This window comes from Hermetia illucens, chromosome 5 (genome assembly GCF_905115235.1).
Source record: "Hermetia illucens chromosome 5, iHerIll2.2.curated.20191125, whole genome shotgun sequence".
Lineage (NCBI taxonomy): Eukaryota > Metazoa > Arthropoda > Insecta > Diptera > Stratiomyidae > Hermetia > Hermetia illucens.
The window spans coordinates 33,154,774-33,175,737 of NC_051853.1; the positions used below are offsets into that span (position 1 = coordinate 33,154,774).

Consider the following 20,964-nt stretch of genomic DNA (forward strand, 5'->3'; position numbering starts at 1 on the left):
GGTATTGTATGATAATTTATATCGGAATTATAAGTATGTAAACATAGAGAGGATCATCATTTAGATAGTATTCCCATATCGTGATAAGACATCATACCTAGGGAGAAACCAGAAAACAAGAAATACCTACCTAAATCCACCAGAAGTTGCTAATGCTGAATAAATGAGGTTTTTGGACGATGAAAAGCATTTGAGCTCATATAATTCAAGGGTCATTCGATAGATACGTCTGATTTCAGTTAAGCTTAGTTGATGCTGTTGTCATCTTTACTGTGCTCCTATAAATATCTTTATAAAAAATTTTATATAAAAAGTGACGCAACATTGTGGAAATGATAATTATTTTATTTCTGTTTTCCAATCTTGCCAAATATATGGGTATATATTATTATATAGATATATTTGCTATTCAACAACCATCTTTCTGATAGCATTCAATAGATACAGCAAAACTGTAGCTCTTGTGTCTTTCTTAAAGGTTTAGTATGACAAAGTATTACTCTTATTCCGAAAACTATACATGGAAACCGAAGTCTTCTAGCTTCTCTCCTCTCACTTGGTCTGCTTACTAGAGTATCACTCATTTAGATTTATCTCCAACAGACCACGCGGCTCGTTGCCCCTTTAACTGATTAAATCCTAGATCAGTTCGAAGAGAATCTTATTTTAATATTTTGGGGACCGGATCGTTTTAAACATGACCTTGCTTGTTGACTTCCTGCCCTCAACATGAGACATTTTCACCGTGTTTAGGAAGATTTAATCCTTGCTACGGATTTTTTTCACACGCAGTCGGGAGCAAAAAAAATGACGATATTACCAGCAAAATGTATTAGAATCGAATAGTATGTTTTACAATGATTTATGATTTCAGCAAAATGGTTAGTGAAACAATATATTAAATAGCGTTGTCATTGAGAAACCTGATTACAGTTTTGTCCTTCAATACGACCTCAGAAAAGAAATCCAACCACAAAAATCACTAGATCGATATTATCTTCAGGATAGTTAAGGATACCTTACAAAATTGCTTATTACAAACTTTTAATTTATTAACACATACTCATTCATAAACATACATAGTCTCCCGAATGGAATTTGTGCGATCATTTTGTATAAAAAAATACTGAATGAAATTCTTTTAAATCGAAGGACCTATCCTCAAAGAAACTGCAGAAACAGTAGAGATGAAGTCCTTCTTTGAGCGCTTCATTGAAAGCATAGTGCTGTGCCTCTGGAAGTGATTTGTCATTTTTAATGAAGAATCTCGATATCGTTAAGTCTTCTAGCACCAACTTTGATCCTGTGGTGGAGAGATACCACATTGCAAAAGGATCATGGGATAAAATTATGGCGCAAAGCAATATGCAAAGCCATTCGCTCAGTGCTTAAGTAAGGGTGTTTTTGGATAAATTTTTAAAATATGTTAAGACGTGGGACACTTGGAGGTTCGAGCAGAAGAAATTCTCCTCGCTCACCTCAATCACAAGACATTCGACGACAAGGAGTCAGGACGTAACTGTATCCAGTTAGAATGGCGCCGATACGTGACTGATGCTTAGTATTATGGTTGCTTCTTCATATGCCGGAGAATCTACTCTACGACGCAGTCATTAGTGATCGGATTAACGGAGTGAGCTCGTCGAAGGAGAAATTGAAGTATAATAACTTGAACGAGCTGTTTGTATAGTTTAAAGCCTTCTTAACGTATTAGATTTGAATGTATAGTTCTCCTCGAAGCATTCGCGGAGCTAGACGTGGTACTGGTGAATGTTGGGGCCTCGTACACATTCCGGGGAAGGGGCCTAGAGTCTATAGTGGACCTGACATACGTGAGTCAATCTTTGAAACTGGCAGTGAAGACTAGGCCCGACCTTTTCGCCCACACTTTCGAGGCGTGCCTAAAGAAGGAGTATTCCCTGTCCAGTGGAAAAGCAAAAGTTGGTGTTGCTTCCGAAACCTGACAAGCCAGCTGGAAACCCAGTATCGTATCATTCTATCTGCCTGCTGGATAGAATGGGGAAGATGATAGAGGGAGTCATCTACAACAGATTCCTACCCATCGCCGAAGCCAGCAATGGTTGGTCGGAACGCCAGTTTGGTTTCCGACGTCCCCACTCTACGGTGGACCCAATTGGTGGTAAACCTGGCAAAAAGCGCACTAATTTCTTCCAGTTGCTATTCTGTGTTGGCGCTGGATCTCAAAAACGCATTCAACTCGGCCAATTGGAATAGAATTAAAGGGCGTTGGCTGATATAGGTGTCCCCAGGTATTTAGCGAATTTGGTGGAAAATTACTTCTCAGAGAGGACTCTCTTATATGGGATGGATAAGGGTGGGGCCCTGTCGCTGGGGCCCTGGGAGTATATTGTCACAGCTGGGGTACCACACGGATCGGCACTTGGTCCCCTGTTGTGTAATATCATATATAATGGGTTGCTTGCTTTTCCCGTTCCAAAGGGGACTACAATTGTCGGCTTCGCTGATAACCTAGCTGTGGTTGTTACAGCAAAACACCCAGAAGATGTGGAGGTCTTCGCGACGAAAATAGTAGTAGCGGTAAAATCCTGGCTAGAAAGAACCGAGCTGACCTTGGTGGATGGGAAAACGGAGGCGGTCTTAATGACAAACCGCAAAAAAAAAAATAAAACTGTGAAAATGGAAGTCGGTTGATATACAGTCGTATCGAAGTCGGCTATCAAATACCTGGGAGTAATAATTGACCCCAAATTGAGCTTTAGGGAACGCCTAGAATATGCATGCCAAAAGGCAGCCGGTGCCACCGCGGCACTCACAAAAATGTTGCCGAATATTGGTGGTCCGAAACACTGTCGCGGATTGCTTCTAGCTAGAGTGGTGCGTGCCATCCTGCTTTACTCGTCACCTGTGTGGGTAGAGACGCTTGCAAACTCTCAAAGGCGGAAGCAGGTGAACTTCGTTTATTGGCTGATGGCTTAGATGGTTTGCAGTGCCTTTAGAACTACATCAGATGAAGCAGTATTGGTAGTGGTAGCCATGATCCCCGTCGACATTCTGGCTAAAGAAATGAGTATGCTGCACCATGGAAGACGTATTGAGAACCACACAGAGCGTAGAAATGCGGCAAGGTCAGAGTCGCATGATCTCTGGCAACGCAAAAATTGTTGGTAATCGATCGTTTATATACAATCGCAAACACTATATAATAATAATAATAATCGTTGGCGCAAAATCCATATTGGATCTGGGCCTTGAAGTGTGTTAGAGCACTTCATTCAAGACCGTAACGGTACATTACAGTACTCTGTAAGAAGCAATGTGGTCAGCATTGCGCTCGTCCGAGATTATTACCCTGATTTGACTCAGGTACTTATTCGCAGCAGAGTTGACTGGTATTCGACGTCAAATCACGATACAAATCCCACTGTCATCGGTGAGATTTGAACCGCAACTTTCCGTACGATAAACTTGTTGCACTATCTCCTTTTCAAAAATTTGGATATTCAGCTTGAAAAGAGAGGCCCGTGGGCAATAAAAAGTGGAGGAATATTTCTTCCCAATTGGTCCGGTCCATTAATTGGATGCGATTTTAGGACTTCCTCAATCTCAAATAAAATAATTTTTCTTCTGTCCAATTTGGGTCTGGATATAAGTCGGTTTTTACTTGGATATAATTCGCGCTCATACCGTGTTTGGAATTGCAGTCACCACCCGTAAACACTTTCATAGAGAACAGAACATCCCAGTAGGATTTAATCCGGGGACTTCAAGCTACTATTTCCTTGCTTGAAACAACAATCAATCATACCTTCGGAAGATAACAACAAGTTCTTCGCGTAGACCCTCCTCTCCCAGAATTCGACAATCCTCATGACGCTTCTTTCTTCTTTGTTGAAATCGTTCGAAACCTGAACGTCATAAGCGCCAAGCCCTTTGTCACAAACGCAAACCTGTGGAACTGCACGAGAAATACTCAGAAACGGGCACCACCTTCTCAGTCTAAACCATCTTCCAGATCTGTTACCAGCCCCGCTTTCACACGGTCATCTGTGTCCTTTACAGACGCTTTGCGAAGAGGAAGCACAACAACCACTTCATGCCAGCCGATTAACCCTACCAACATTTTCCATCCTGATTTCCTTTGAATTCACCAGGGATTCTTGCAAATGTTCAACGTAATGGTCAGTATGCTGATGTCCAACGTTGGACGTTAGGATCATTAAGTTCAACGTCAACTCCATCATTGGTTGATTTCGCAGATACAAGTTCGAGTTATTTTTAGTGAACATTAGCTCCACATAGTTTTTCTGTGTGCACAGGCTACCAATCAGCCTTAGTCTGGATATTTTCTAGGTTAAAATAAAACTCTGTAATTGTCGCATACCAAGTTGTCACTTTTTGGCACATTGAACAAATGCTGCTTTTACAGCATACTGCCAGCATTTCCTACTCCTCCTATATATACTGAATATTCGCGAAACCGACTAAATATTTCGAATACTGGGCCTAAGAAATAAAGTGAACTATGCGACCATAGTTAGCAGTCGTGAGGAGAAATGCTGCTTTCAAATCGGCCATCCCACAGCTAAACAATTGTCACGGGTGAAGTTGTAAGGAGCAAGCGCGTTGATCATATCCGGGAAGTAAAATCCTTCATCCATGGCCAGAGTGCTTTTCTAATTATTTTCCAAGGGAATTTTGTTTTTCTTCCAAATAAATCATGACATCTTTTTGGCCAATTTGGTATGGCTGCTGACAATGTGAGAACTAAGAAAAACACAGACATTTTGACACAAACTGTCAGGACTACTAACATAATTGCCATCTCCTATTGTATCAAGTCAAACTTCCACTCCTTTAAAAGTGCCAATTTGCAATATGAGTTTTAGCTCGCGTTTCACAAAACGCAATTTGAGGATGAACTTTTGACCATTTACACCTAGTTCTAAACTTAAACTCCTGAATAACACAAAGGACATGCGCTGTTCTTTTATATCTTTTCATGCATAGCACCTGGAACAAACACATAAAATTAAAGTTACAAAACGCTAAAAGTCGTGAGTGACAAAAGTTTGATCGACCTTTTCGGTTAACTTCACCAGTACGTGACAATCGCCGCTTATTTTTGAGCTGCACCTAGTCCTGGTTGACTAAATTTTGTTGGCTCAATTCAAATCATAGCTCATAGGTCTTTATGCAGGATTATCCCCGTTGTTGACCTACTACTTAATTTTCCATACTGATCCATTGTTTTTACCCTTTTTGCTCAGTATTTTTAGTAGATGATGGAGGCATTGTGATTATGTGGATTTTGTGAATACATGGCCGACTATTTCCAACCTAAAGGATATCTGAACCAAAAGAGCGATAGCACAGCAAGTCTAAATCTACATGCAAGTGTTGAAATTCTCATACTTCCTAGTAATACATATCCCCGTCAATCGCTAGTCTTAATGTTTTAAATAGTTTAGATTTTCAAACAATTGACTCTCTTCGCGTAACTATACTCATGTGGTACCGTTTTCAGTGATTGCTTTACGAAAAAGGACCAATCGCCTATCAAAAGCAGCACAAGTTTGACAATGACAATTTTGTCCTTCGCTCAAATATGATGAATTTAAGACCTTTAGCAGATAGTTGCATCATGTTCCACTAAGATTTTGAACTCCTAACTAACCATTTCCCCTTTTCTTCCTTTCAGCCTGTGAATGTCATCCAGTTGGATCATCAGGAAAAACATGTAACCACACATCTGGTCAATGTCCCTGTAAAGATGGTGTTACAGGGCTCACTTGTAATAGATGTGCACGCGGATATCAGCAGAGCAGGTCGCATATCGCTCCTTGCATAAGTAAGTATTTCACATCCTGCATTTTTTTTTTCACTACAGTATGTCTCTATCTCGCTGATGACATCCTTTTCTTGATCATTTTACAGAAATTCCACGAGTTATAAGTGCAATTCAGCCACAAAATACTGCACCCGAACCGAATCAAAATGAACCAAGTTCAGTATATCGACCGGACGGCGGCAGGGGTAAGTAAGTGACTTTTAATTTTCATCTTCCAGTAGATCATCGAGATGTTTGGCATTTTGTAGAATGTCCCACAATCACCCAATGATTTCCCCTTAGCGTTTGACAAAATTGAATAGGCTAAGATCATATTTTCCAGTGATAAAAAATTTGCTTTCAAAGAATATTTCCGAGGTTAATAGTAGTATAAATTTCATAAAATTGTATCTACTCAAAATTATATGTTCTTAAACAAATCTAAACCTTGAATCTGATAATAACTTCCGGCCACTATCACACATCCATTTATGCCAATAATTTTTAACTGTTATTGCTTTCCAATTCTTTTTTTATATCTCGAAGATACCTAATCTCCTATAAGCGATTAATAAATGAGGCCCACAGGCAGACGCTAATCGCATAAAAATAAATAAAGTAGCTCCTTCGCCTGTATGGATGCTATCTCCAAACAACATATGTATAGTCAAAAAAAAGATACTTCGCTTCAATTAGACCGGCCACCATGCGGTCACGAAACAACTAAGTCTCCATCTGAATAATCTGAAAAGTGCTTACTGTCTACGATGTGGGAATGTGGGAACTTAATTAAAAAATAATCAAGAATCGAAAGAAAAGAAAACCGTGGACTGGCCGATAATCCAAATAATAAGTTCACCACTATCCAAATATTTACATAAGATATTCAAAATTGATATGAAGTTCCGATGAATCGGTTCTCATGACCACTTTTAAGCCCGTATCTGTTATAGCATCTCCGGCAACAACAGCCTCCACCAGACGAACTAATCATAATTCCATATGATGTAAACTAACTCAACATTTTCATGATCAAAGTGTTTCAGGATCGATCAATTAGTAGAAACTTTAGATATTTGTTAGTGAAAGCTTTGAGCATCCCCACGAAAATTACATTCCAGATATCTTGGAATAACTCAAACATTAACATCTTTCCGGGGTCATGGTATACCTCCGCAGAAGTGTTTTTGCGCTGGAGCCTTCCCAATGATGAGTGATTCTGTTGAAGATTCTAAGCGAGACCGTGTAAGATGTTACATTCAAAGTGTCTGTCAGCGAATCCTACAAACAGAATCCTAAGAATTTCGTAGGAAACTCAAGTATCTTCTGTGAGTTCTGCTTGTAGATCACTCCTTCTTCCAAACAATTCTGTCGTTGGAAGGAAAATGTTTGTTGATGATTGGCAACTTATTTTCACAAGACGAAGCAGAACTAAATCAAAAAGGATGAAGACAAGTCTGGAGATGATATGATTGAGAGCTGGGAGTGCTGACGGATCTTTTTGACGCTTACCAGGTCTCCTATGTGAGGTTGTTTGATGCTGGGCCAATCAATAGCGCGATTGGTTTATTTAAATTGCGGTATAACAACTGGAACACGATTGACATTGATGCGGAATAAACATTTTTATAAACTCGGAAATGAAGGATATTTTCTGTGAATTGATTATTTTTCGGATAATGTGCGTCGATTAATTAAAAATTGAGGTCAGAGAAAATTAAAAATATAATTTCAATGATATATTGCAGAAGAGACCTTCATCAGCGAATTAATTATTTTATTACAGTCTTCCCAGATGGAATGTTTGAATGCATAAATTGCGTTGTTGTTCCATATTTCGCTACTTGGCTCCCGTTTGCTGGACTATTTCCTCGGAAATTCGAATTCAGTGAACTCTAAAATGGTCGTCTCATTGGCAACATATGCACACAATACACAATGGAATTTAATTAAGGTTCAACTTGCACAAAATCGATAATCGATGGTGCCGTAAATTCATTCAATTAGCTATCGAAGAGTTTATGAGTTCAAATTGGGTAATTTGCCTGGCGAAAAATTGGAATAGTTTATACAGAACAATTTATTCGATTCCCATTTGGAGCCGTAATTCAATTCATTGTGCCGAATTCCCATTATGACTGGGATTTCCATAAATTTATTGCAAATCACACGGTAATGAAGAGAGGGTATTAAAAAAATCTATTGGAAATAATATAAATACCTCGGGGATGAGTTTTGGGCTAATAATAATGTAACGTTGATAACATTGTTCACTTGACTTCTAGGAATCGTTAGTATTGGCAATTGGCATTGGGTTATATTCAAAGAACTGGACACGGCCTGCATCATGTATGAAATGGACTCTCATGAGTGTAAGTTTTAGACAATGCCACCATTTTAGGATTTCGGGTCACTAGCACAAAACTATTCTGGACTAAACTGAATCTGACTAGGCTAAACCTGACCAATGTGCGAGGCCAGATAAACGCAAAAGGATCACTCTTGAAACTACTCACCATCAATAACGGCTTAAAACAAAGGCATACCTTATTGTGCATCCTTTTTAACGTAGGCCTGTAGGAAGTGATCCGTGATGTTGATGTAAATGCTAGAGATACCATCTTCCTCAAGTCCACCCAACTACTGGCCTAAGCCATATCGACATTATGGGAAGAACAACCCATCACATGCCACCATTGGCACCAAAAATGAAAAAAGTAAAAGCATCAAGTGGCACAGGTCAAACAAGAACAATGAACACAGGAGAATGTAACTTTGAAACCTGACCTTGCCAGTCCTCTTGTATTTCTCGTTGACTTCAGTTCTTAGCAACAAAAATTGCGAACTCCTAACCGCATTCGAGAGAAGAGTCGTCCTTACAGCAAGCTGGACGATACCTTCTTTTTTCCCTTGCCCTTTGTCCCATTCACAAGCAGGATCGGCTGGTCGTGATCGATTTTGGCATTTGGCTCTATCAAATGCCTGCTCTGGACGCAATCACGAGGCTTTTAAATCCTTATCCAGCATATCAAACCACCGTTGTTTCGACCGGTTTTTTGGTCGCTTACCATCGACTTCAATGTTCAGATCAATCTTGGCGAGTGAATTCCCGTTGGAGCGAATTACGTGACCATATCGAAGTTACTCTTCTCGTAGGTTTTCCACGTCCGATGCAACCCGATATCGATCGCGGATGTCTTTATTTCAAATGTGATCAAAACGTCTCACACCACTAGCCCAACGCAGCATCTTCGTCTCCATTGCCGCAAGACGCCGTACATTGTTTTTTTATAGTCGGCCAACACTCAGAACCATAGAGAGCGACGGGCGACATTGCGGTAAATTTTAGATTTGAAAAGTTCGTTGATACGTCGATCATAAAGAAGCCCAGTTATGGGACGCTACTTCAACCAGCTTGCGTTAATGCGTGAAGCCATTACATAATACAGTTCTCCATTGGCTGATAGCATTGACTCTAGTTATTTCAATCGCTCAGTTCTGGGCAGGTCACTGCCGCTTCATGAGGATCGGTCGTCAAAAATTCAGTTTTGGTTAAAATCAATCTGAGACCGTGTTCCATAAGGCGATTATTCCATTTTTGGGCAAGTTGCACGAGGGAATTTTTGCTAATAGATAGGATGGACGTTGAATGGCAAATACAAATAAAAATACTAGCGAAAAAGGGAGAAAACCATCTAATTATTTCAACTAATATTTATTATTATTATTCTGTTAAAGCGAAATCGCATGTCATAGCCATAAACGCGTTTTCGATTCCACAGAAGAGTTCTGGTCCGAATAAAGGTGTCCCCTCTCCTTTCTTGGCTAGTTCATCCGCTGTCTCATTGCCCTCTAACCAAATATGGCCTAGAAGACAAAGTATCCAGGCCTTACTGAACGAGCCGGGTGTATTCGCTCACTCAAGGCATTCCCATATTATTGGAGCAAAGTGCCTTGATCGCCGCTTAGCTGTCAGTCAAAATACCAACGTTCTGCCCCCCGTAGTTTATTTGGAAATTAAAGGAAACACATCTGTGCTTTTAATTAACATAAAACCCTATGTAGAGGGCAGCGCATCGACCAATGCCTATGCGCGATTGTCGTCGGCCCCTGGTATGATCCTTCAGCTCACTCCATGATTTTCCGAGAAGCTTGCTCTTCTCTTCCGCTGTTTTTTGCTAGGAAGCTGTAAAGTGACCCACTCTTCGCGAGTTCACAGGGGTGCCACCCTTTCTGAATGCATGATTCGCCCATTGAAACTTTCTCGTTCACATCAAGACGTCCACAGGTATCTAGCCCATATACTATATGTATAGTTCTTCATTTGTTATCGAATCAGGCCAGAATACTCGTTTGACACAAAGTGAACATGAAGGGATGAATTGTGATATACGATCACTATCTAGAGAGACTGTAAATTTGTTTGACTGGGTTACCTCCAATCGATCATAAGGCGTGCGAATTTTTGAATCACAATGCCCGCGAACAAAAAAAAACGAAACATTTACACTTCTTCCTCCCATCGCCTTGGAAATCCAACACCACACTACCACGCTAACCAAAGAAAGCACTCAGCTCCTCCAAATATGCCCCCCCCCCCAAATATGCAATATCAGCGGTTTCCACAGCCATACCTCCATAGATAAATAAGTTGCAATTTCCAGGTAAACCCAGCATGATCGGGGCTTTATAGAAACAACAACAAAAAGAGAAGATTAATGATCATTTTGCAATTTTAGAAAATTTTTAAAAATTTAAATGGATTTTGACGTTTGCGAAACTTTAAATGGTAAGGGTGTTTTGTGAATAACATTGTTGGAAGGAAAATCAAAATGATCCATTGTTAATTAATGTGTAAAATGCCATAAGTTGTAAATAGGAAGGAAAAGCAAAATATTTCATACAAGGAAAACAATTTTTCTTCGGCTCGGCGTAGACACTGCAAGTCGTTTGGGCACGTTCAAGGATTCCAGGATTGCATTCATTCCATTGTAAATAACTTTTTTTATCTTCAATCGACCAAAAAATGAATCCGAAAATGAGAAGTGGGCGGCTAAGCTGCTTTTGTTATAAGCAGCCTAATCCTTTTGGAAGTAGAGATATTATATAATATTTAAGGATAGGATAGAAGGACATGAAGGCACCAGTTGCACGGCCTAGTGCCTTCGTTATATGAGGGACGTGGGAGAGGCGGGAATTCATTGTCACTCCGAGGTAAGTGACTTCTTTTACAGTAGGAATGGGATCGTCGTGAATTGTGACAAAGATCTACTGTCACTCCACATTTTCGGCGTCATTCTCATGTTTCCATGAAAGACAATAGTCTGGCATTGGTCGGGATTTAAGGAGAGTTTGCAACGAGTGAAATAATGGTAAAGTTCGTCTAAATAAGAATTCAGACGCAATTCACCGCGGGAGATGTCTTTGGTGGCGCTATGAAGGATTAGGTCATCAGCGTATTGAAGAATTCGGATAGGACACGGGTGAGGAGTTGGTTTGGGGATGTCTGCGGTGAACAGGAAGGAAAGGGTTGCAGAAAGGACTGAACTCTGAGGAATGCCGGGGGCAACTATAGGACGAGGAAAGGTGCTGCTGAAAGTTTACTAAGGATTTTCGCCCATTTAGATAGCTAAGAATTAGCTTACAGAGGTGCGCATGGGAACTGAGGATTCCGGAAAGCTTCCACGCGAGTCCATACGGGGCCGAAAGTTTTCCTTAGGTCAAGGTTTTCCTTGGTCGGTGTCCTCCGATTGATGCCTAGAAGAATATCTTGAGGACAAGAAGCGTGCTCTACCGAGTGTTCAGTTCGGTTGGCGAATTGGAACTCAGGTAGAGCGTTGTTGAAAATACAGTGCTCGTTTATGGGCTATTTGATAACCCGCTCGAAAATTTTGGTGGAGGATAGAGATAGAACTGTACCTATCAGGATTAAGTGGACTAAGGTTCTTTTTTGGGATGGGTACAATGCGAGCACTTTTCCAATCGGTGGGGAAGTAGGCGTTTAGGAGGCAGTGATTAATGATACAAGAAAGTGTGGTGGAAATGTTGGGAGCACACTTTTTCAAGACTATATAAGGGATTTTTTCGAGACCCACTGATCTTTTGTTCTTGGAGGCTGCAATTACCGAGGCGGCTCGCTGATGTCATGCGCTCACTTTTATAATTCGCAAAACACGACAAGGGTGCGAATTATATTCTACGTAAGAAACCGTAGTCGTCTTCAGCCCTCTTTTAATACCTTAGACCTTATTCTGGACAAAGGTGAAATTATATGGAAATATCGTGATAAAAAAAAATCACTCCCAGGCAAAAGAATGGCCATTGCAATAGTAACGAGTTTGAAGTCCAAAAGTCTAAAGAGCAAGCACAACTACCTTATCAAGCATTAATGGAAATAAACAAATACAGGTTACTTTATTGACCCTAAACTATATGCAAAATGACTGGGGTATAAATTACTTACAAATATAGATACTTCTCCAAATTATACGTTCCAGCTATTTCGAAAGCATACTCTTGTTCTTAATTAAAATCTACTACCTGAAACGGTAGCCAGTTTCAATCAACACCCATAAAATCCAATCTACATGACCATATGCCCCTAATAAAAATCAAACAACGATAACTACAATTAATTCTGGGTTCTTTATGAATTTATAAATCGATTAATTTTTTGCCTTGAAAAATAGGGAAAAAATACATTCGGTTCACCTGGTCCATAGATGTGAGCTCGGTAATCCAGTGTGCCATATTCAAAGCTAATTTACTAAACCTGAAAAATTGTGTTGAAATCACTATAATGATCGGCATCAACATCATCATCTCCATCGTCATTATGATTTTTGAACCAGACAAACTTGCAGCCCAGAATCCCCTTCCATTTCTCCCCAATTAAATCCGATTGAAAAATTGTTATAACGACATTAATTACGTCCCGCTGTTCGGAATTTGTACAGCTAATTAATGATTGTTTCTGGCTGGGATCAAAATAAAGTTGAAGGAAAAAAGAAATGTTAAATTAAAATGAAAATTTTTAAACCTGCGTGTTCGGCAACCACCTATGGCGTTAACAATATTGACGTTGAGTTATAATTATGATGTGGAAAATAAATAAGTTCCAAGTTAAAGGGTGGAGACTGGAAAATATTTTGAATTTGAGAAGATTTGGAAAATTCTAAATGTTTTCAACCCAAGGAAGAATTATCACTTCAAAAGTATAGCAAAGTATTGCAGAGTCCTTTCAATCTCTTCCTCCACCCACACTCCCGTCACACCAAAAGCCGAAAAGCAGTGGAAACATAGCCATGGATTATCGAAATTTACCCATAATCCACTTTATCTACCAATTTAAATTCAAGAGATTAAAATTTCGTAGTACCGAACCATGAACTACAAATGCCCCTTAAATGCCATGACCACGGCATTGATACGTTGATGAAATTATTAAAAATATAAAAAGATACATCGGTTCTTACACGCTCGATAAAATGTAGCGAGTGTTTTTACAGATGTAACACGTTTACTTTTCAGGATGAAACTTTTATGACGGGTTCTTTGTAACATGAAAGTGTACATGGATACTTGGAGATCATGCAGCTATTTTTGAGCCACTTTACGAAATTTTCATCCATCCCAATTGTATGGATAAACAATTGCATCAATTTAGTAAATTTTCACCAGAATTTGTTGGAGTTATTTTTAACTAAATATGTAATATGTAAATGAGGAGATAAGAAGCATTAGTTGGGGGTAAAGCATTTTCGGAAGACATATGCGGATTTCGGGAAATTTCTCTTTGATATTTTCCTATTTTAGTTGAACTATATTTCGTGAAATGCTTTATGTTATTGTTCAAATTAATATTGCTCGACTTCAAGTAAACATTTCTTTCTGAAAGATATTCTCTTAGAAAAATCGCTTAACCCGATCCGTCCGAATATTCGAACAGTTGGGCACGAAGGGATTCCTTATGATCTCGGCCACCAAAACGATTCCGTTTGCGCCTTAATCTCACTCGTCTATCCTCTCCTGCCCCAAAAAAAAAAACACTTTATTAAATTCTGTTCCTTCTTATTGAATTAATTTTACTGATAACTTCCGGTTAAGCAAGTCGTATGCAATGGGTTAATGCGCCTGCTGTGCTGAAAAATGAGATAAGATTTTTAAAATTACTTGTGGAAACTAATTTCGTTTATTTAAACATTTGTGGCCTTAGGTTATGTGAATATTTTATCATCTGGATAAATTTAGATATAATGAAACCCTTCCTGCTTTATTTCAGTTCAACGAAACTATTGTGAAAGATAGTAATTTGTTTTGTTTCTTTGCGGGAGGGGGGTTAGGAAGGTGAAATGCATTTACGCACAAAGTGCCGGACTCCTATCTCAGACAGACTGCAACACCCCAATAGGGCGTCCAGGACTCTAACCCGGAACCATTTGAGAAATTACCTCAGGCCAAGCCCATTCAATATAAAAGCAAAACCCGATGGATTCAGAGAGCCACGGCTACCCCTGGCATCTCCCCTATCCAACCCCCCCCCCCCCCCCTTTCGTCTTAAGAATGCCTAGAGTGAAACGTGCCACTCGGCTCCACATGTCTTCGCTCTGCAGTATGGTCTCAATTATGGTGTCCAGGGCCCCAAGAAACCTTTTCACTGAAAGATGATGGCGATGACGCTCGCACCTTCTGTACAAGAAAAAGGTGAAGCAGGGATCATCCATCACGTCTTTGCAATAAATATAGTCGGGCGACAGCGATTTTCCGATTGTTTGCAGGTAAAATTGAAAATACCGAGGGTATTTCCTTTGAGCAGCTTAGGGTTAGGTGATAGTCAACCTCATCGTGCTTTCGATTGAACCACGGCCGCACAACTTTTATCAAATGCGCGGCCCATCTACCTCTCGATTATCTTTCTCAAGATCTTTCCCCCACAAGTGACAGCTTTTTTATTTCCCTCACTTTACCTGAGGTAAATAAGCCTCCGTTCGGCACCATTGACAGCGATCGGAATAACTCCCACGATCACCATTACAGCTGGCTCAGAGACGCTAAGATAGTCGGACGCAACTTGCAGAGCTTCTCGTCTTTATACTTGCGTTAGGCGTTTACGGTACATTTCCTTACTGAGGGAGTCAGCCCATATTTCGGAACGGTAAAGGAGGATGGACTGAACCGCACTCACCAAACGGCACCGGCTGGATAAGGGACCTCCGATATTGGACATCAGTCGGCGAATCGCAAATATTCTAGCGGCAACCTTGTCTGCGGTTTTGGGAATCTGCTCGAAGAAGCTCATCTCCGTGTCTGTCATAATGCCCATCTATTTCAACGCCAGCTTCGATAAAATCATGATGTCACCAAGCCCAGTAGGGAGGACTGTGAGAACCCTCTCCTTGTTAGCACAGCGAATTCAGTTTTCTCCAGAGCTAGAGAGATTCCATGCTCAGCCATATATTTGCTTACTCGCTGCATCATCATTCCCAATGTGCGCTGAGCCCGTTTAACCAGTACCGCAACATCGTCCGTATATCCGACCAGATGCGGTTCATCAACGTCTCAAATCATAGAAGGCTATCGTGTAAGGCATTCCAAAGGCCCGCATCAAAGATAGATCCTTGATCTAACCCTGATGTTACCTTCATTCTACACTTTCCTCCTCGGTTCTCGTAGAGAAGGGCACGGCCCTTTAAATAGTCCCTCAACATCCGCAATAGGTAACCTTACAGATAGAAACGAATTTCCAGTGCCTCAAGCATGTCGCAGAATTAAAGACATTTCTTAGGTTGAGAGTCACCAGGAGCACCACTGTGTGTCTCAGGCTTGAACCACTTCCTCAACGTCATCAGTTGTGGATCGTCCTGCTCTGAAACTATATTGTGTTGATCAGTAGCCTTCCACAGCACGTATTATTGATGAGCTTCTCAAAAAACGTCCTCGCTATGTCCAACATATTGAGCGGACGATACGCATACGGGGTCTCTGGACCGCCTTTGCCCTTGCTTATCAGCGCAAGTCTCGCAACCTACCAGCGGGAGGAAAAAACATCCGCTATCAAACATGCGTTGACTGCGCCGAGTAGTAAGTCCGGCTTATATTTACATACGAGTTTCAACACTGGGGATACCATCCGGTGTCTGGTGCTTTTTTGTCGTTCATAGACAGGACCGCCACCTCTAGTTCCTTTCCAGTGAAAGGTCGACGTTACTCAGTACTCATTCCTTCATCGACAGCATCAGTTCGGATGGGGTGGAGAGGAAAAAGCGCCTGTATGACTTCTTCCAACCTCACTGCTTCTATAGAACGGGGCAACCGATGGGCGCGAATTTTTTTAGAAACCAGCTTATACCGGAGGCTCCATTGATCTCTGTTTACGTCGCTGATTAGATCGTGCCAGAAGCGTGCCTTCTACCTGTTGATTTCGTGGTGAAGTTCCATTTCCCACTCTTTTACTCTGTAGTTCTAAGCTTCACATCGTCTTGGTCTCTTGCCCGTTGAGCAATCCGCCAAAATCTTAGGCAGTTCCTTCGTAGACTGCAAGCCGTCCACCAAGGCACAGGTAATTTCCCCGGGCCCAGTTTTCTTTTGAGAACCGATGCATTACAAGCTGCGGTAATAAGGTTCATTATTGAATGAACTTGCAATTTAGTTGCAGTTCTTCTTTTGGCGCATAGGTCTTGTCACTGATTTACCCCTCATGAGATCAACCGGACCGGACGGCAGAACATTGGGAAGACCCGTTTATCACTTCGAAGGAAATGTACTGATGATCACTGACCGTGAAATCTCCCAGTACCTCCCATCGTTGGACCGCTGACACTAAGCAATCCGTAGCGAAAGTTACGCCAGGGATAATTTCCTCGCAACTAGGTTGTTGGAATGTTGGAGTGCTACCGGTATTTAAGACAACCAGTGCTGTCCTCGCGGCCATCTCCAGAATCTGTGTGCCTCGAGAATCTGGTTGGGGCATGCCACATTCAAGTGCTCTGGCATTAAAGTCTCATCAGGCTAGAATTCTCCCTTCCGCGTGTCTAACCTCGTCCTCCTACTCTCTTGATGGATAACCCCTTTCACTGATGACATCCTTCTAAGACCTGGGCGTAATCTTCGATGACTGCATTGACATCATCAATCGTGCTACCAAAATGCCTGGTTTTATCCTACGTTCCACCTCCGACTTTACCTCAATTCAGCTCTCCTGAAAATTTTTCAACTCCTTTTTTCAGAAACTATGTAGTCCGGTCCCCTTTCCTTAACCCTGACTGTCGCACTCTTCAAGCTGTACAACGTAAATTCTTTTGATGCAGTGCAAACATTTTTAAAATACGCTTCGTGGAGCTCAATATCTACTTTTATTCCGCGATCCCGAAACTATGTCGGTCTTACAATGCCCTAAAGCTTGGGTCCTTTGGCTCTCCCTCCTTTTTTAGCTTTAAGCGCCAATTAAACCTTTTACTTGCTCCTGCCTCTGAGGACAATATGTAATTAGAAGTTTACATTTCAGTATATTGTCCTTAGTTAAATAAACAAGAAGAGCAACAGTGATCACTGCTACGATTACCATCACAGCCAACACAGCTTCTGTACTTGCGCAAGGCGCTTACTCCTGGCCAGAGCAGAACAGATCCCGTTGCACTGATTAAAGGGCGTCGCCTACTAGATATACAACACCCAATATTTGCTGTTAGTGGACTTAAGGCCGAAACTCCAACTGCAGTCTTGCCGGCTGCTGCTTTGCTCGAAAAAGCACCATTAATCCCGGAATATCCGTAAGAGGTAGCCCAGCTTGTGGAATGTGTTGTCTAGTGTTCCTAGAATATCTTACGATCTTACGGAATTAAAGGCATTTTTGACATCAAGCGTTACGAGTAGCACCACCCGCCAAACTCGAATGCTGTGTTTCTCTGCATGACAGCATCTACTGTGACTTGGGGATAAATCTCCGACAGTGCATACTGCTCCACTGGGTCTACTATTCATGAGTTTTCGAGCACTTTCCCAGTCATGTCAAGCACACAAAGTGCCCAGTATGCATTCGGCAGCTCAGGGTCGCCTTTCCCTTTGTTGATCAGCGCACCGCTTTCCAGCGGGAAGGGAGCAGTTTGCCAGGTCAAGATATTGGAACACCGGTTTGTATACCTCTGCCGAGATACCATCGGTGCTGATGCCCTCGATAAGGTCAAAGATGTTAAATTTTTAGAACAATATAAATATCATAGAAAATGAGACCGTACTTTTGAAGTTAGGCTGGTATCGTTGACTTCTCATTAAATTCGTCTTTCAACATCCAAAGAAAGTACAGGGGCCAAAAACATTGTTATTCTGACGGACAGTCAAGCGCCGATCAAGGTACTTAGGTCCAACCGGGTGAATTCCAAACGAGTTTGCCTAGAGAGACTGGGAATGTTTCACTTTGGGATAGAAGGCAACGATCCAACTGGCAGGAACGGAGCAGAGACGCTACTACACGGACCAGAACCGTTCTGTAGAATCGGAAACGAGTTCATGGTTACAATATTGAAAGATGACAAGGAACAGCCCAGGGCAAACTTACCAGGAATGGAGTAGTCCTAGTTGCTCATGGGGGATACGAACCAAAGCGTTCAAAAGATTGTTTCAACCTCTCCAGGAAGAGCATCCGGATTATAGCGAGAATTTTCACTATCCACTGCCGACTAAACTATCACCTGCGGAAGCTAGGGATATCTACGGACACTGCCTGCACAGCGGAGTGTGAATAAGTTTCCATACATGTTCTGGAACAGTGTCCGGCACTTGTGCGATTCAGTTCGAGGCACCTAGGAGAATACTTAATATCAGATACCAAGTTAAAATAGTTGCAAGTAAGAAATATATTAAAATTCCTGTCGACTATAGAGTTGATTGACATAGGGAAGTTAATAGGTATAGTATGACCAGTAGAAGGTGCCCAATAGTTCTTCTAGGACATAGTGCAACTGCCCTTAACAGAAGAATAATAATCTTTCTCCCATTTGTTTCATAGTACTGTCTTTGTTCAGATTTGTGCATCATTAATATAAAGAAGATTTTTCTAATTTGGAACCCCCTAATAGGAAGCAAGACATCTTTATATTTTCATTGCACGGACTCCTCATTAAATTCCTTCAAATTACGTTTGACTTCTTTGAAATTTCGAATATGCACTTTCCTACAATAATCACACATGACTCCTCTCTAAACACCACCTTAATGCATTAAGGACATGAAAACGCAATTCATCCATATTTTTCACGTACTACGCGTCCTACTTCTGATTTTTCATTGAGAAAACGTCGACTTAGCCCAAAAAGTTTTGCTAAAAAGCACCTTTCACTCCTGAATTTTTAAAATAAAACGAACGCAAACACACTCAGATTGAATTAAATCCCGATTATTTCTCATTCTCCTTCTTCCAAATTTTAAACGAGTTGATGACCTTACAAAATTCTGCGAGTATTCTATTCATTTTATTCCGCGTTTACCTTTAATCCATGAGTCACGTTGAGGCTGCTCCAAGAAGTCAACGACTAGGAGCTGTAAATTGTCATTAAGATTTCGTTACCTTTTAATGGCTTTCAATAATTTATCTTCTTTTATCGTAGAAGCCAGTTTCTGATTACTCAGAGTAGCTTCAATAGTAGAAAAAATAAACAAACAAAAAATAAGTATGGGAACCACAGATTCAAAAGAATATTTAACGCCACGCTACTTCTGTATAACTTCTTAATTACGATCAGTATGGAATCGTTAATTCGTGACCTCGTCAAATTTAATTCGTCTGCCCATATAGTAATACCTTGTTTAAATCCCTAATTATGATCATCACTATAAGTATGTAGACAGCTTGTATGCTTGTAGGTGTAACAATATCGTGCTAAACGAGGAAAGCCTTGATTTTTAGGGAAAATTAACACCAGTTTTTCAGCACTGGTAATTCCGCAGTTGTTTGAATTATCTATTTTGATTCATGCCATAAACTTATGATTACGAATGGTCAAATTGAAACCGATGGACGGAAAAATGGTCAACCCATGTCACAAATTGCAGGGAAGCACTAATCTCAATATCCGGGTTGGTAATCACTCTCTCACTATAGGAAAATCGATCATTAGGTACATAGCAGGAATGGCCGATGCCAAATGGGACTTCTATCCACAATTAGCCTATACGCCAGACAAGGCGCCAAATGCTAGTTCATCTTTACCTAATAACAGGTACCAAAATATAATCGGATACTATTTGTCATAAAAGTGGTAAAATGCATCTTGGGATGCCAAAGACAATTCACCTGTTTACCGTGCATTGCCTTCGACTTCCATTCATTGATCCGCTCTTGGTCTGACTTCACCCCACTCAGAAGATTGAAAGATCGATCCTTCAAGTTAAATGGAGTCAGCCAACAGTCTGGCTTGCAAACAGCTGCATACAAGAGGCTTGCCTGTTCTTTGCTGTAAAAAGCTACCCGAAGCGCAGTACCATGTCGCCTTACGATTTTCGACCCCTGAATAGGCGTTACTTCCTGGTCGACACAGGCACTGAGGTGTCGGTTCTCCGAGACCCCGTCCGAATACAGTAATACCGCAGAACCTACGACTCGCTGCCACGAACTCCTCTCCCATCAGCACCTATGACTATAGGCAGGTAGACGTGATTCTCGGACTGCGCCGAGCGCTTTCGTGGCAATTCATTCTCGCGGACGTTGGCACCCCCACTTTAGGCGGTGACTTCCTGCGTCACTATGGACTACTGGTGGACCTACATAACAAGGCGTTAATAGACCCCACAACTTCTGTACAGGCGTCCGAAAATTTATACCTGCGCAAACGACACTCTTTCGATTATTTTCGAGTACGTTGCCGACTTTGCCAACGCATTCGGCACTCCTCCGAAAATACCGCAACATCACTGCAGAAAGTAGTTTCTCTCAGTCGGTTAAGTATGATGTGCAGCACCACATCAACACTACCGGTTCCCCAATCTTCTCAAAGGTGCGTGCTCTTTCAGAAAGAGTTCAACGATTTAATGAAACAGGGTATTTGCAGACCCTCCAATAGCTGCTGGTCCTCTCCATTTTATTTGGTCCCTAAGCCAAGCGACCTTACGACCTTCAATCTAGCCAAGGCGTATCCTGTCGCTCCAGAAGACATACCAAAAAC

The 20,964-nt window shown here is 41.2% G+C and overlaps 1 protein-coding gene across 2 annotated transcripts in view; it reads left to right on the forward strand.

Annotated features, from left to right (window-relative positions):
* The window catches only part of LOC119657755 (netrin-B), a 298,913-nt gene that overhangs the window by 251,154 nt on the left and 26,795 nt on the right, over nucleotides 1-20,964 (forward strand). The window contains exons 3-4 of one of the 2 annotated variants that reach the window (XM_038064810.1): nucleotides 5,681-5,830; nucleotides 5,917-6,019. In XM_038064810.1, coding sequence (XP_037920738.1) covers nucleotides 5,681-5,830; nucleotides 5,917-6,019 — 253 coding nt within the window. The remainder of the gene's footprint in view (nucleotides 1-5,680; nucleotides 5,831-5,916; nucleotides 6,020-20,964) is intronic. The other variant, XM_038064809.1, reaches the window with a different exon arrangement.